This window comes from Ascochyta rabiei, chromosome 9 (genome assembly GCF_004011695.2).
Source record: "Ascochyta rabiei chromosome 9, complete sequence".
Lineage (NCBI taxonomy): Eukaryota > Fungi > Ascomycota > Dothideomycetes > Pleosporales > Didymellaceae > Ascochyta > Ascochyta rabiei.
In genome coordinates, this window is record NC_082413.1 from 143,981 (window position 1) to 155,740 (window position 11,760).

The window sequence follows — 11,760 nt, forward strand, 5'->3', positions numbered from 1 at the left end:
CCTCCTCCACTCCACTCCACTAACCCCCCTATCTTTCCTTCCCTACAGACCCATGCTGTGCACAACTTGCCTGTGGCTATCTACCTATCCTCCTGCATACGCAGCACCTGGAATTTCCTTCTATTCACCCTCTTGATTCCCCTTTTAGGATTGTAAATCCAGGTCAAGTCAGGTCGAGTCAGGTCGAGTCAGGTCGAGTCAGGTCGAGTCAGGTCGAGTCAGGTCGAGTCAGGTCGAGTCAGGTAGGGTAGGGTAGGGTAGGGTAGGGGTGTGGTGGTGTGGAGTGTGTGGGGGGGTTCTGACGCGTCGATTGTGTTGCGGTGGCTGTTCTGTTCTGTTCTGTTCTGTTCTGTTCTGTCTTTGCTCTTGGATGTTAGGAAGTCTGCTGTGCGGATCGAGGGACGGATGGACGGACGCTGTGTCGCCTGGCTGGCTGGCTAGCTGGCTGGCTGGCTGGCTGTTCTTGGTCGGCGGGTAGAGATTACGAAGTGTTGGGACGGGATGGGTGGTCTGAAGAGGGGGGGCACTTGCTGTTGTGGGTGTTTGTGTGTGGTTCTGCGCTTTTGTGGTCTTGGCTGGATTGGCTGGGTGGTTGGTTGGTTGGTGGGGGGTTCGGTGTAGGTTTTTCTTTTAGATCACCGAGTGTATGTCGATAATAACTTGACCTGGTGATGGAAAGAGAAGAACTGATCCCGCCGTCTATTGCTCAAGGTTCATAACTCTGCGTTTTTTGTTATACTACAGTGATAAAGATAGTAGTCATAGACAGTCTTTGCGTATTGTGTCCTTTAGTAGGATTGTCCCGAGAATAGTCTCATTCTGTAAATGCCAATAGAGCGACTACAAGCGTGCAGTTCTTAGAACTTTGCGTCTTCAGTTTTTGTGTGTCTCTCTGTTTTGGTACTCTGTTGAATAGATTCTAGGAGTCTAACGCTTAGACATGGTCTTTCTTGCGTGTTTTTCCGTCGTGTCGTGGTATGGTCTCAGACTTGGTTTGGGCTGTAACGGTGCCTTGGTTTGTTCCGGCGATTCAGCGGAAACGAGATGGGAAACTCGTACTGCATGGGGAAACGGATGCTGGCTTGTTTTCATGAGATCGTAGATACACACACGCTCTCTTTCTCTCTCTTCCAACGAAACTGTTCAAATCGTATCGATGGATTGTTGCTGCAATATGTCTAAGTTGAATAGCAAGTTCAGTGGCACATAGCGCGGTTAGAAACAGAGACTCAGGCCTTGCACGACGCACCATACCACTTTCCACGCGCTGTCTCTGCGTCAGAAAACATCAGTCTAAACACACAGTCCCCCCTCACATCTCCCAGTGATTATAGGGAAGTTCCTGATCCGTTTTGACAGCACTTCTTTCCAGCGGCTTGGCCTCTTTCTGCGGCTGCTGGGCCCGGGTCGCTCCCCCCGACCCCAGCGTCGACGTCAGCTGAATGGAAGACGTGGGTGCTGGTCGACCCTGGCGGGTGATCAGAGGGAGGAGCGAGGGGAAAGACGCTGGTGTAGTTAGCGACCAGCACTTTTCAGACGTGTGGGGGGAAGTAGTACCGCATATGATACCTGCGTTACATTCGATCGCTCCCCATACAGGGACCATACATGCCACGTACGTGAAATCGCCTTCGCCGTTGAAAAAGACTATGTTCCGTACCCGCACTACGGAGCAGGCGAGTGCAAGGAGACCCATGCTGTACGCCAGGGCTAGCGTTACTGCGGATTGTCAGCTTAGCAGTGGTGCTGTGGCGGAATGATGGCATACGCTTCTTTCTGAACGTGGTCGGGAGTTTGTAGATGGTTGTGATGGGGAGGAGGAACACAACGAGGTCGAGAAACGTGTTCATCGACGAGGTGAAGAAATTCACGTTCATCATGTTCCAGCATCCCTAGCATCTGTGTCAGCTCTGCAACGAGCATGAAAAAGGAGTGACCAACCCTAGGGAAGTTCTGGAGATCCCAGGCAGCTTTCATGGGAATGCACTGGAAGATTGCAGCCTAGAAGCTTGTCAATACTCGTGCGTTGAATCGATAACAACGCCACGTACGAATACGGTAAACAGCATGAAGACACACACAAACGCTCCGACCCACGCAACCACGCGTTTCTGCAGCCCTGGTTGTGCGAATTGGTAGAACTGGGCGAGGATGCTCATCTTGACCAGCCTATGACTCTGTATCAGCGTTGAAAGAGATCAGCCAGGCCATGGGAGGGTAAAAGATACTCACCCAATCAGTGCCTGATAGCAAGTATTTTGCGCCAGTCCAATTTTCATACTCGCTTTCAGCATCGCTGGCCGCGCCCGTGAGTACTCGATGTGTTTGCCCATGCCGGTGTAGATCTGGAAGTGGATCAGGATGGAGGATGCGATGTCGACGAAGAGGGATATGACGATGAGAATTTCTGAGAGGGTGGCTCGTTGGGAGCGGAGAAGAAACCATTGGCAGTAAAGCCTGTAGTGGTGTTAGTAGACGAGAGTGCACAGAGTGTCGAATTGGTACCTGAGGACGACCATGCAGATGGAAGCGGCGAGGAACGTAAAGGTTATGCTGTACAGCATGAGACTCCGATCCTGCTCCATGTATCCGGGATCTCCATAGTGGAGCATATCGTTGGCAGCGTTGTGAGCAGTTCTACTGGTTTTGCGTTGACTGTCCGCTCACTTGGCTTCCGCGTTGCGTGATATCCTTCGGTGAACTGTCGTCGCCGGATATTGCAGATGATAGTGGCAGCTTTGAAGGATGGGAAACTCCACTCTCGAATAGAGGTTCTGTGCAAGACGGATTTGCGTCTTCAACTGGGTGTACTGCGGCAATAAAGATACTTTCACGAGGTTGTGGAGCGTAGATAGCCTTCTATCAGTCAACCGCCGGGACCGTGGAAAGATGGAGGACAATCGAAGCCCTACAGAAAGCGGTCGACAGTGATAAACCTCCAGCATCGCAAACTCGTGGCTTTCAGCAGTCCAGTAATATGACTTCCCGGGAGAATGGCTTGGTTCGTCAGACCTGCAGCAGTCAGAATCCGTACAGAAGAACATGAGTCCTTCGCCCCAGTCTCAAGCATCTGACGACCGCGGGGAAGGAGCTCTGTCTTTCCTCGCCTTGAAACGTCCGCATCCGTACCGAAAGAGAGTAACCTGATGCCAAAGAGCCCCGCAAAGAGGCGCTGCGATGAGATTCGTGACGACAACGACGACGAACGCCGGCAGCAGATGTGAGACATTGTTCAGCCGGCTTGGGAGTGGGAGATGTCACAACTAAGGAAAACAACCGTTTGGCTCCATGCTTTCCACGAGACTGTTTGTAACCGCTGGCGCTACATGTTTCCATTCGAGAGAGATCTGCGAGGCGAGGCAGGTGTCATCGTTGAATGCGGCAGTCCATCACTGCGTCTGGAGCATCCAACTACCCCACCCACGTGGATCAGCTTGTTCATTGGGAGATCCCGCTTGCTCTTTTGACGATCAAGATATCAAGAGGTCGAAGCGCGTGGTGCGATTAGCTGCAAAAGTTCGTGTTGAAGCCCATTCGTGCAGCGAATTGAGCTTGGAAAACAACAGCAGCGCGCACATTTCCTAGACATATGGTAAAACTAGTTACCCTGAAATCCTATAGCCTGAGACAATTTTAGGTTATGGCTAGGACCCCCGCGTACTGTGGCATTTGTCGTCACCGGCACTCACATCGAAGCGTTCAGCTTCTGGTGTTTTATTCCGGTTCAAGTGCCTACTCTCCTGTCCGTTTGCCTTTACCGAGTCTCTTGTTTGGGGACTGTTCACAGCGGATTTCATTGTTTTCGGAGGAATCGCCAAGGACGGAGGTTCTGTTCAAGGTGTCTCGTGGGTTCCTTGCCATGTCTTCGGCTGCACGCAAACGACATGTACGCAACACTGTCTTAGACTTGAAGGAACTGGACTCGATACTACCGAGCGTCCGTCCTGCTATCTGCACCATTTTTGTTCCACTGGGATCATGGCGTGAAAGCACCCAAGCTCCGAAAAGCCATCTGATTCTTTTCCATGTTGGACGATGATTAGAACCTTTCACTCTGCCATGTCAACTGATTATCAGTGATGGATTCGGCATTTGCCAGCCTCGGATCCGCGAAAGGAGCAGCTGCAGCGGTTGCGGCCAAAGCGACGAAAACAAACGCAATCCTCATAGCATAGACTGCAGGTTGTAGCCGTAGCCGAGCGACCTAACGAATTCCAAACCGCGAGCACACATTTGGATGCAAATCGTGTGAGAAGAAATGAGCTTCTACATCATCAACCAGGACAACTCTAACTCAACTCCACACTTCTTTAGACACCCACATCTAGAGTAGCTCATCGCTGCGCTACCGCGAACTGTCTCCAGCCAGATCCAGAACGGATCCCAAAAAATCGTGCAAATGCGAATGCCAGAAGACTTGCAGCGGAATGTGAAGGTCATGTGATTGTCGGCCGTCGCGTTGAGCATGGATGCTGCGAAAATTCGCCGTCGTATGTGTTTGATCGACGGTGTGGGGAGTGGGCAAGACATGCAGAAGGACAGTTATGAGAGCGATTGGCGAGGGTATGCAAAGAGAAAAACTAGTCGTGGTGGTGTCACGTGCGTACGACAATATGAGAGCCTGGTAAGTACGTTGCTTGGGATACGTTGCTTGGGATAGACAGTTGAAATGTGAAGCTAAATGTCGATTGCAACTCCGCGCTTAATACAAGTACTAGATGGATGCCACGCGCCCAAACCCACCAGGATAAGTAGCAGGGGGGTATCATTAAAAAGCGAAGCTGAGCTGCAAAGCTCGAATAACAATATGCAGCAAACTTGCCGACTTGATGACACGGCAAAAAAACGCAATAGCGCCAAGCAACGCTCGAAATGCAGTCAGTCCGCCGTTATGCCAAAACACCGCCATCACAATCTTGTGCAAGTGATATCGTTCGTCGACCGTGAAAAGGAGGGTCGCGCGAAGCCAGGGTAGACCGACTACCGGCGCGACATGGAGGGTGACCGTACAGAATTGGATATGCTCTGTCTGCTCTGGAAAGAAGCAATGCTCATCATGTCTGGATCTCGTTCGGGGGGATCGTTGGTGTACTGGAAGCCGATGCCTTTGTAGCCGTTGTCCCAGGCAGTGACGCGGGAGAGGAGCCTGTTTGTCATTAGCGAAGCCTAATCGCTGGTGGTGGCGGACTCACTGGTCATCGGGCTCAATGTCGAAATCGGGAATGAAGTCGTAGTCGCCCTCAGCAGGTAGGTAGAAAGCCGATGCTGTAATGGCCAGCGCTGTAGCAACGAGCAAGGTCCAAGAGGCTGTGCACATGGACCACGAGGAATCGAGATGGAAGCCGGAGAAGAAGCGGGCGTCGTTGTCGAAGACATAAGACTGTGACGGTTAGCACGCTGCTGTCTAGCCTGTACGAAGACTTGACATACGACAACAGCCATGCCGGCGGACTGAATGAATGCGCTGAACAGCAACACACCGACGACGACGCCCCAGCCCTGGACTCTGCGCTGCACACCTCCAGACATGATGACGACGAAGCTGACCAAGGTGCACAGTTCGACGACAACGCCAAAGCTCATCAGGAAGCCCACCGTTCGCCACAAGTTGCAGAACGAGGCGTCTTTATCGCAGTCCGAGGTACGAGGAAAGGGGACGCAGTGGCCCGTCTTGGTGGAGCAGCGCGAGTGCAGGCCGTATGAGTATTCTCTTTCGCCGTTCTGCATTGCATTAGCTGGAGTCAGCTGGAAGAGGAAGAAGAGGGTGCTTACCGGGCTGTAAGAGACCCAGCGCGGCATGGCGATACTGGCGACTGTCATGGCAGCGCAAGCCAGTGTGAGCACGAGGCCCACGGCGTATACGATCCTGCGTGTCATGGTGTCTCGTGGAGTGTGTGGCCTTGGCTTGGTGACGGCGGTGTGAAGCTCTCTCGAGAAGCAGGCGGTAGGGGGGGGGGGACAGGCGTGCGCGATTATTGTGTAGCTCTGGGTGGCCGGGCGATGCACAATGCTTGCTTTTGGTTGGCGACGATACGATCGCCCGTGCAGAAGTCACGCAAGCAGAAGGCACGCAAGCAAAAGGCACGCAAGCAAAAGGCAACGGGGCGGGGCGCGGCGCGGCGTGAGGCTTCGGGATGCCAAAGGCAGCGTGTGAGTCGATTGGGAGGTGGGAGAGCCTGCCGGAGGGGTGCAGGCTACAGGGCGGAAACGCGCAGGACCATGCTGCGAGCAACGTAGAATATGTAGGCGGAACGGGGGCGAGGCGTGCAAAAGCTTCGCTGGTACCGGCCTTGCGCTACCCTTGCACCCTTGTCATGCGCGCGTGGAGACGAGAGAATCATGACGGCATGGGGGTCGAGGCGCTAGGGAGCAACATCCCGTGCCTCACCGCTTGCACGGTCGCGTACACAGCACCTACCTAGATCCTACACCTGATGGCGCCTGGCGCCTTGCTCCACTCTAGCCGCACACAAAGTGCTGCGTGTCGGCCTGTTGTCGCGGTTGGTTTCATGCTCGACTTCTGATTGATTTCATGCTCGATTTCTGCTTGATCTCTGCTCGATTTCTGCTGGTCCTGCTTCAACCGAGTTTGTGGCGCACCAAGCCTGCGCACATCTCCCATCTCACCATGGCGTCTAAATTGCGCCCAGCCAACTTCCCAGCCTTGCCGCCAGCTCACCCACTCATTCCACCTTTTCACACATGTCCACTTTCTTTTTCTCGAGTCTCGTGCGCCGCAAAGAACCTCTCCGCGCCACATCCCCACCTGAGCAACTCAGGCCGTCACACTGTATTCTGCGTAACATGCCAGCTCCATTTCGTCCACCAAGTACGAAGAGGGAAGCATGCGCCACGCTTGGGATGGTCAACCTCTGCTTCGAACGTTCCATGTCTTGAAAAATAGGCTTCGAGACGTCACCAGACCACACAACGATAAGCACGCCACCCAGCTGCGAGGGTGACATGGCCGAAATGGGCGCGTCTGCGCGCGAACACGTGGGGTTGTCGCAAATCCCATACGGGAACAATGGCATTCCTTGCATCACGCCAGTGGTTTGTCATGTGCATCGTCTTTCAAACACCACGACTCCTCCCCCAAATCTCTCCATCCAGCCTCTCATCGCGATGCCAGCCTGACCTCGATGTCACCACCCACTCACAGAGCGTGTCAACGTGCCGACGGCGCGTTGGATTCCCAGCAGTATTGACAGCTGCCTACCTGAGCAGCTGCCATCGTCACCAATTCCCACTCACACAACGAGATAAGAGCACCTTCACCGCCACTCAGCGGCAGCAACACAGCCGAGCATCACGCCTGCAGGGCGCCCACAGGATGCGGGGAGCACTGTTGCGCAGCAGCCACACCTCGAAGCGTGATTTTGCTGATTCGCTCGCCATGGAGCACACTGATAAGCAGCGCATCCTGATTGGACTGCACCGCGACACAGCTTGTGGACTGCATGTGTTGAGGCGGGGTGCGTGAAGTGCGACACCCTTACATTGCGCCTACGCCTGTTGTGGCTGCAGCTTCGTATCGACTTGATCATTTCATGGACCTCACTTTTGCAGCCATGTACAAGATACGTACTGTGAGGAACCATCTCCCCACCACGAAACCCCCACCCAGTACGAGCTTCACATAAAGCACCACATCAAACTCCTCTCTTGGTCTCCCTCTCTGCTCTCAAGACGAAACCAGAACGGTGAAGGTCAGCAGGACAGCACACGACAGTGCCCACAGCCGAGCACACTGTACAAGTCGGTCATGATTGTTGAGATCCAGAATACATGGGTGTGCATCACCCCTCCTCCCTCCCGCCGCACGCACCCTGCAGCCGCTTGACCCTACTGTTAGACTAGGTACCCCTCTACCTGCACCAGGCAATCTAAACGAGCGACAGCCTCATCTATCTTGGGACCAGTGACGACGAACCGGCATGAACACCGTGCAGCTCCACTCTCCAAAGAACACGAAATACACGTACATATCGCCGCACGTCTGAACGCCACCTTCGACTAGGTTCGCACACACTGTACCGTATAGCTACTAGAATAGATCTCTTGGCTCAACGCACGGCCTTCTCATGTTACGTTTTCATCTCAGTATAGAGGGCTAGATATGCTTATCAGTAGCTCGAACTTTTCTATCTCAGTATAGAGGGCTAGATGCACTTATTACTTGCTTAAACTTTTCCATCTTAGTATATAGGGCTAAATATGCTTATTACTTGCTTAAACTTTTCTATCTCAGTATAGAGGGCTAGATACGCTTATTACCCGCTCAATGTTATCCAATCGTTTTGTTTTCCAAGTGCTAAAAGATATTCCCAGACATTCAAAAGCAAATATATACTTAAATCTCTAGACTTCTACTTAAGATAGAGCGTTATTAAACTAAGTAGGCTGTAATTAGCTATAAGCAGTCTTCCTTTTAGGTTGCAGGGTTGCAGGTTAGGAAGTTGCGGGGTTCTGCTCTAACAGGGCGAGGTGGTACGGATGTAGTGCTTAGAGTGCCTTTTTAGTGTCAGCGACGTTTCTCCTTATACTTTTCTAGAAGCTCTTTCTTCCAAATACTTTTTTTCTCTGAAGATTCTGCTCTATATAGGGAAGATTCTTAGTGTTTAACTATATTTTTCAAATCCCTGGTCTTCTGCTTTGGACAGAGCGTCGGTTGTTCTACTGTGACTTTCAGGAAAGGAAAACAAAATAGATATGTTGATGTGAGAGAGGGAGGTGTACTTTGGCGCGGATGATAGGCTTGTTCTGGTACGGTACACCGGGTTGGTTTAGCGACGCGTTCCGGAACCAGATCCAAGTATCGTGTTTTGAAGACCTCGAGCTGTAGGGAAGACATAGCGTAGTGGAGCGAGGAAAGAACCAACCGTGATTTCCCGTCATGACTGGATTCGGTGCGCAACCAACAACGTTGATCTGAGAAATTATTCCTTCACTCGTCTTCTTCTTTTTGCAGGGTATTGAAGCGCTAAGATTCAGCCAGGAAGATTGTTCGGAAACTGCACAGAGGTGCTCGTGTTTGAATAACTACACTACTTAACCTCCAACCTAAGCGCATCGTACTGCACGTATATACTCCTCGGCAGCACCGCACTCTCGTAGTCCGTAGCGTTGTACGGCAGGCTCAACACAATCTCATTAGTTCCGTTGCTGGCCAGATAGCTTGTCGGGAACAAGAACTTGTGGCTCAGCGTGTAGCAAGCAATGGCACTTCGAGTTGCACAGGAGGAGGATTGGTTGTACCTGCACGAGCGTTAGCAACACATCTCCACACTCTTCTGTACGGCGAGCGCTCACGGGATGATCCACGGCTCTAGTTCGTGTCCGTTCACGACGACGACGAAAGGGATGTTGTTCCACGGCTGCGTGGCGTTGAATGTGTCGCTGTTTCCAGCGGCTGTTTTGGCCCCGGCTAGCTGGATCGTGAAGGTTGCGTTCTTCTTGTGCGCTAGTTTATGCTCATCTACATCGAATGTGATTGTCCAGTTGTTGATTTCGCCGTGGCCGGCCGTTTGTTGCGGTCTTTGAGTATTTGCATATCCTCCAAAAACAGACCAGTGGACGTAATTGAAATCCTTGTACGTATCGCTCCTACCGACGTGGTAGTTGACGCCATTGGGGAAGTCGGAGAGATAGTCATACGCGCCCCAGTAGATACGGTATTCCGGAGGGTGGAGTGGGGTTTTAGCTGGCACATGGCCATGTCGCCATTCTCCACCCGCTTTGTCTGGGGTACCGATGCGCCAGAGCTCGGTTCCTGCAGACTCGGCTTCCCATTTCAGTGTGCCAGCATCTGTCGTCTTCTTGGCTTTGACGACTACGTTATCCTTGACCAGCTCACCAAAGATGCCATCTGCATACACGGTCAACCGGTAAGTGCCCGCTTTCACACGTTCGATCCCCACTTTGCCATCACTGCCAATGTCGGCCCAGTATTGGTAAGCAAGTGGATCAATCACGTTGTCCTGGTAGTCTACACCGTTCTGTGCAAGCACTGCGATAGCTCTCTTGGCACCCTTGGGTAGTTTGACCTTGGCCTTCCACGCTCCTCTTTGTACAGTGGGGACGTAGTTCGGTATGTGGTCCGCAATACTGTCATAGAAGTCGGCATTCCAAGACGGGGAAGCATACTGGACGGCTTCGTCACGCAGTGTTCTCCACGAGCTTCCAGCGGGTCCCTTGTTGAAGTGATAGTACTGAGGTCCAAACGTCCGGTCAAATCCGTCGGTGATGTTGGGCGTGCCTGCGCCGTGGTGATTCGAGACCATGTAATTGTAGAGGATCCCGTCAACCACGAGATCCGAGTGTGTGGGCCCACCATAGTAGGTATCTTTCGTATTCATAACCAGCCAGGCGCCAAATGTGGCGTTGTCCTTACTCTGCGAACCATCTCCGAACAAGCCATGCACGGTCTGATCGCGCCACTCTGCCGCAAATGTGTATTTGGTGAAGTAGTCTGCAAACTCCTCCGCGTACGGGTCAGCTGTGCGGTTGCCGATGTACCACGTTGCGTCCTGGACAGTCGTCGAGTTGGTCAAGTTGCCAGAGGCGGGATTGGGGATCGGCATGGGCGAGGCAAGCTCATTGTCGGTAACCAAGTCGGTCCAGAGTTCTGTACTGGGTCGAAAAAGCGTCCGGAACTCCTGTAGATTGCGCAGAAACGGTGTAGTAGAATTGTGGTACGCAATTCGACTAAAGGTGTGCAAGCCAGTCTCCCCATCGCGGAGGAACCAATACTGCTGCAGTAGCTGGCCGGTTGGTGGATACACCTCGCTCATCACGACACCACCGTAGGAAACATTGTGAGTGTCCACACCGTGAAAGAGTTGATACGTTGGGTCAAGGGAACCAGGTGTGTACGAGCCTGATCCAGTACTTGAAGGACCGCTTGCTGGGATGCAATAGCAATCGAGATACGGGCCAACACCGTACCGCCCGTTGCCTGAGGAGCCTCCGGGGGAGTATGGAATATAGGCTGCTGATCCAAGCAAGTCTTGTCCATCGAGCACAAGTGTGTCGATGCCGCCAGTGGTCTTGTTCACAGAAACAAACAACCGGTCATTCTTGAGTTGGAGGTACGCTGAAGTCTCGTTGGCGGTGAGATGCGCAGAAACAAACTGCAAACAAGCAAGCAGAACCAGCGCAATTTCGAAGCGCATCTTGACATGCTCCTTTTGGGTCTTGGAGGCAGAGCTTGACAGGCAACAAGCAATTGAGCCGCATGCGCCAAGATTATATACAGCCTCGGTTGATTCCACCGCCCCACCCGACGTCTGGGGTATGGGGTATCGTTTACCATGTGACTTGGTGGAGTACCCATGAAAACAGGTCGGGAACAACAACACTACGCCCGCATTGCGTGTAGTTGCGGGGATAATCTGTTCACCATTGCGGATAAATCTGGGCCCACGAATGGTGGGACACCAGGCACCAAGAGCTCGGGGCGAATTGTACCGAGTGTTCGAAGGAGTAGGGATTGCCCTGCGGATCTCCTTTGCAGGTTGCAGGAACGGCTCTAGTGTGAGGCATCGGACCATGAGATTTAGAGGGCGGACCATAGTCTAAGCCGCATAGAGTAGCGCTAAGACTAAAGTAATATTAGCGCGCTAGGCGCTAGGACGTATTTGCAATATATTTTTAAGACGTTTTATGCAAAATAATAATATAAAAAATTTTTATAACTATAACTACTACTAATACTACTAGCATAGCTGCCTAGTAAGCTACTACCTAGCTTAATAGCAA

General features: G+C 52.4%; 3 protein-coding genes across 3 annotated transcripts, besides 7 other annotated features; all 3 read right to left on the minus strand.

The window, feature by feature from the left end:
• Positions 1–159: 159 nt before the first annotated feature.
• Positions 160–244: a tandem repeat.
• Positions 245–324: 80 nt separating this feature from the next.
• Positions 325–358: a tandem repeat.
• Positions 359–425: 67 nt separating this feature from the next.
• Positions 426–460: a tandem repeat.
• A 111-nt stretch (positions 461–571) lies between these two features.
• Positions 572–624: a tandem repeat.
• Positions 625–1,312: 688 nt separating this feature from the next.
• On the minus strand, positions 1,313–2,612 carry EKO05_0005609 (uncharacterized protein; the record flags this gene model as incomplete). The annotated part of the gene is made up of 7 exons (XM_038939925.1): positions 1,313–1,506; positions 1,558–1,719; positions 1,769–1,892; positions 1,942–2,001; positions 2,052–2,169; positions 2,233–2,457; positions 2,506–2,612. The coding sequence occupies 7 exons, from the start codon at positions 2,610–2,612 to the stop codon at positions 1,313–1,315; spliced, it is 990 nt and encodes a 329-aa protein (XP_038798625.1).
• A 2,368-nt stretch (positions 2,613–4,980) lies between these two features.
• EKO05_0005610 (uncharacterized protein) lies at positions 4,981–5,877 on the minus strand (the record flags this gene model as incomplete). The annotated part of the gene is made up of 4 exons (XM_038939935.1): positions 4,981–5,146; positions 5,193–5,380; positions 5,431–5,721; positions 5,773–5,877. 4 exons carry the CDS (start codon positions 5,875–5,877, stop codon positions 4,981–4,983), a joined length of 750 nt encoding a protein of 249 aa, XP_038798626.1.
• Positions 5,878–6,048: 171 nt separating this feature from the next.
• Positions 6,049–6,093: a tandem repeat.
• Positions 6,094–9,047: 2,954 nt separating this feature from the next.
• Positions 9,048–11,174, minus strand: EKO05_0005611 (Rhamnogalacturonan endolyase; the record flags this gene model as incomplete). Its single annotated transcript, XM_038939669.2, has 2 exons — positions 9,048–9,258; positions 9,313–11,174. The coding sequence occupies 2 exons, from the start codon at positions 11,172–11,174 to the stop codon at positions 9,048–9,050; spliced, it is 2,073 nt and encodes a 690-aa protein (XP_038798627.2).
• Positions 11,175–11,541: 367 nt separating this feature from the next.
• Positions 11,542–11,583: a dispersed repeat.
• A 112-nt stretch (positions 11,584–11,695) lies between these two features.
• Positions 11,696–11,720: a tandem repeat.
• Positions 11,721–11,760: the final 40 nt, after the last annotated feature.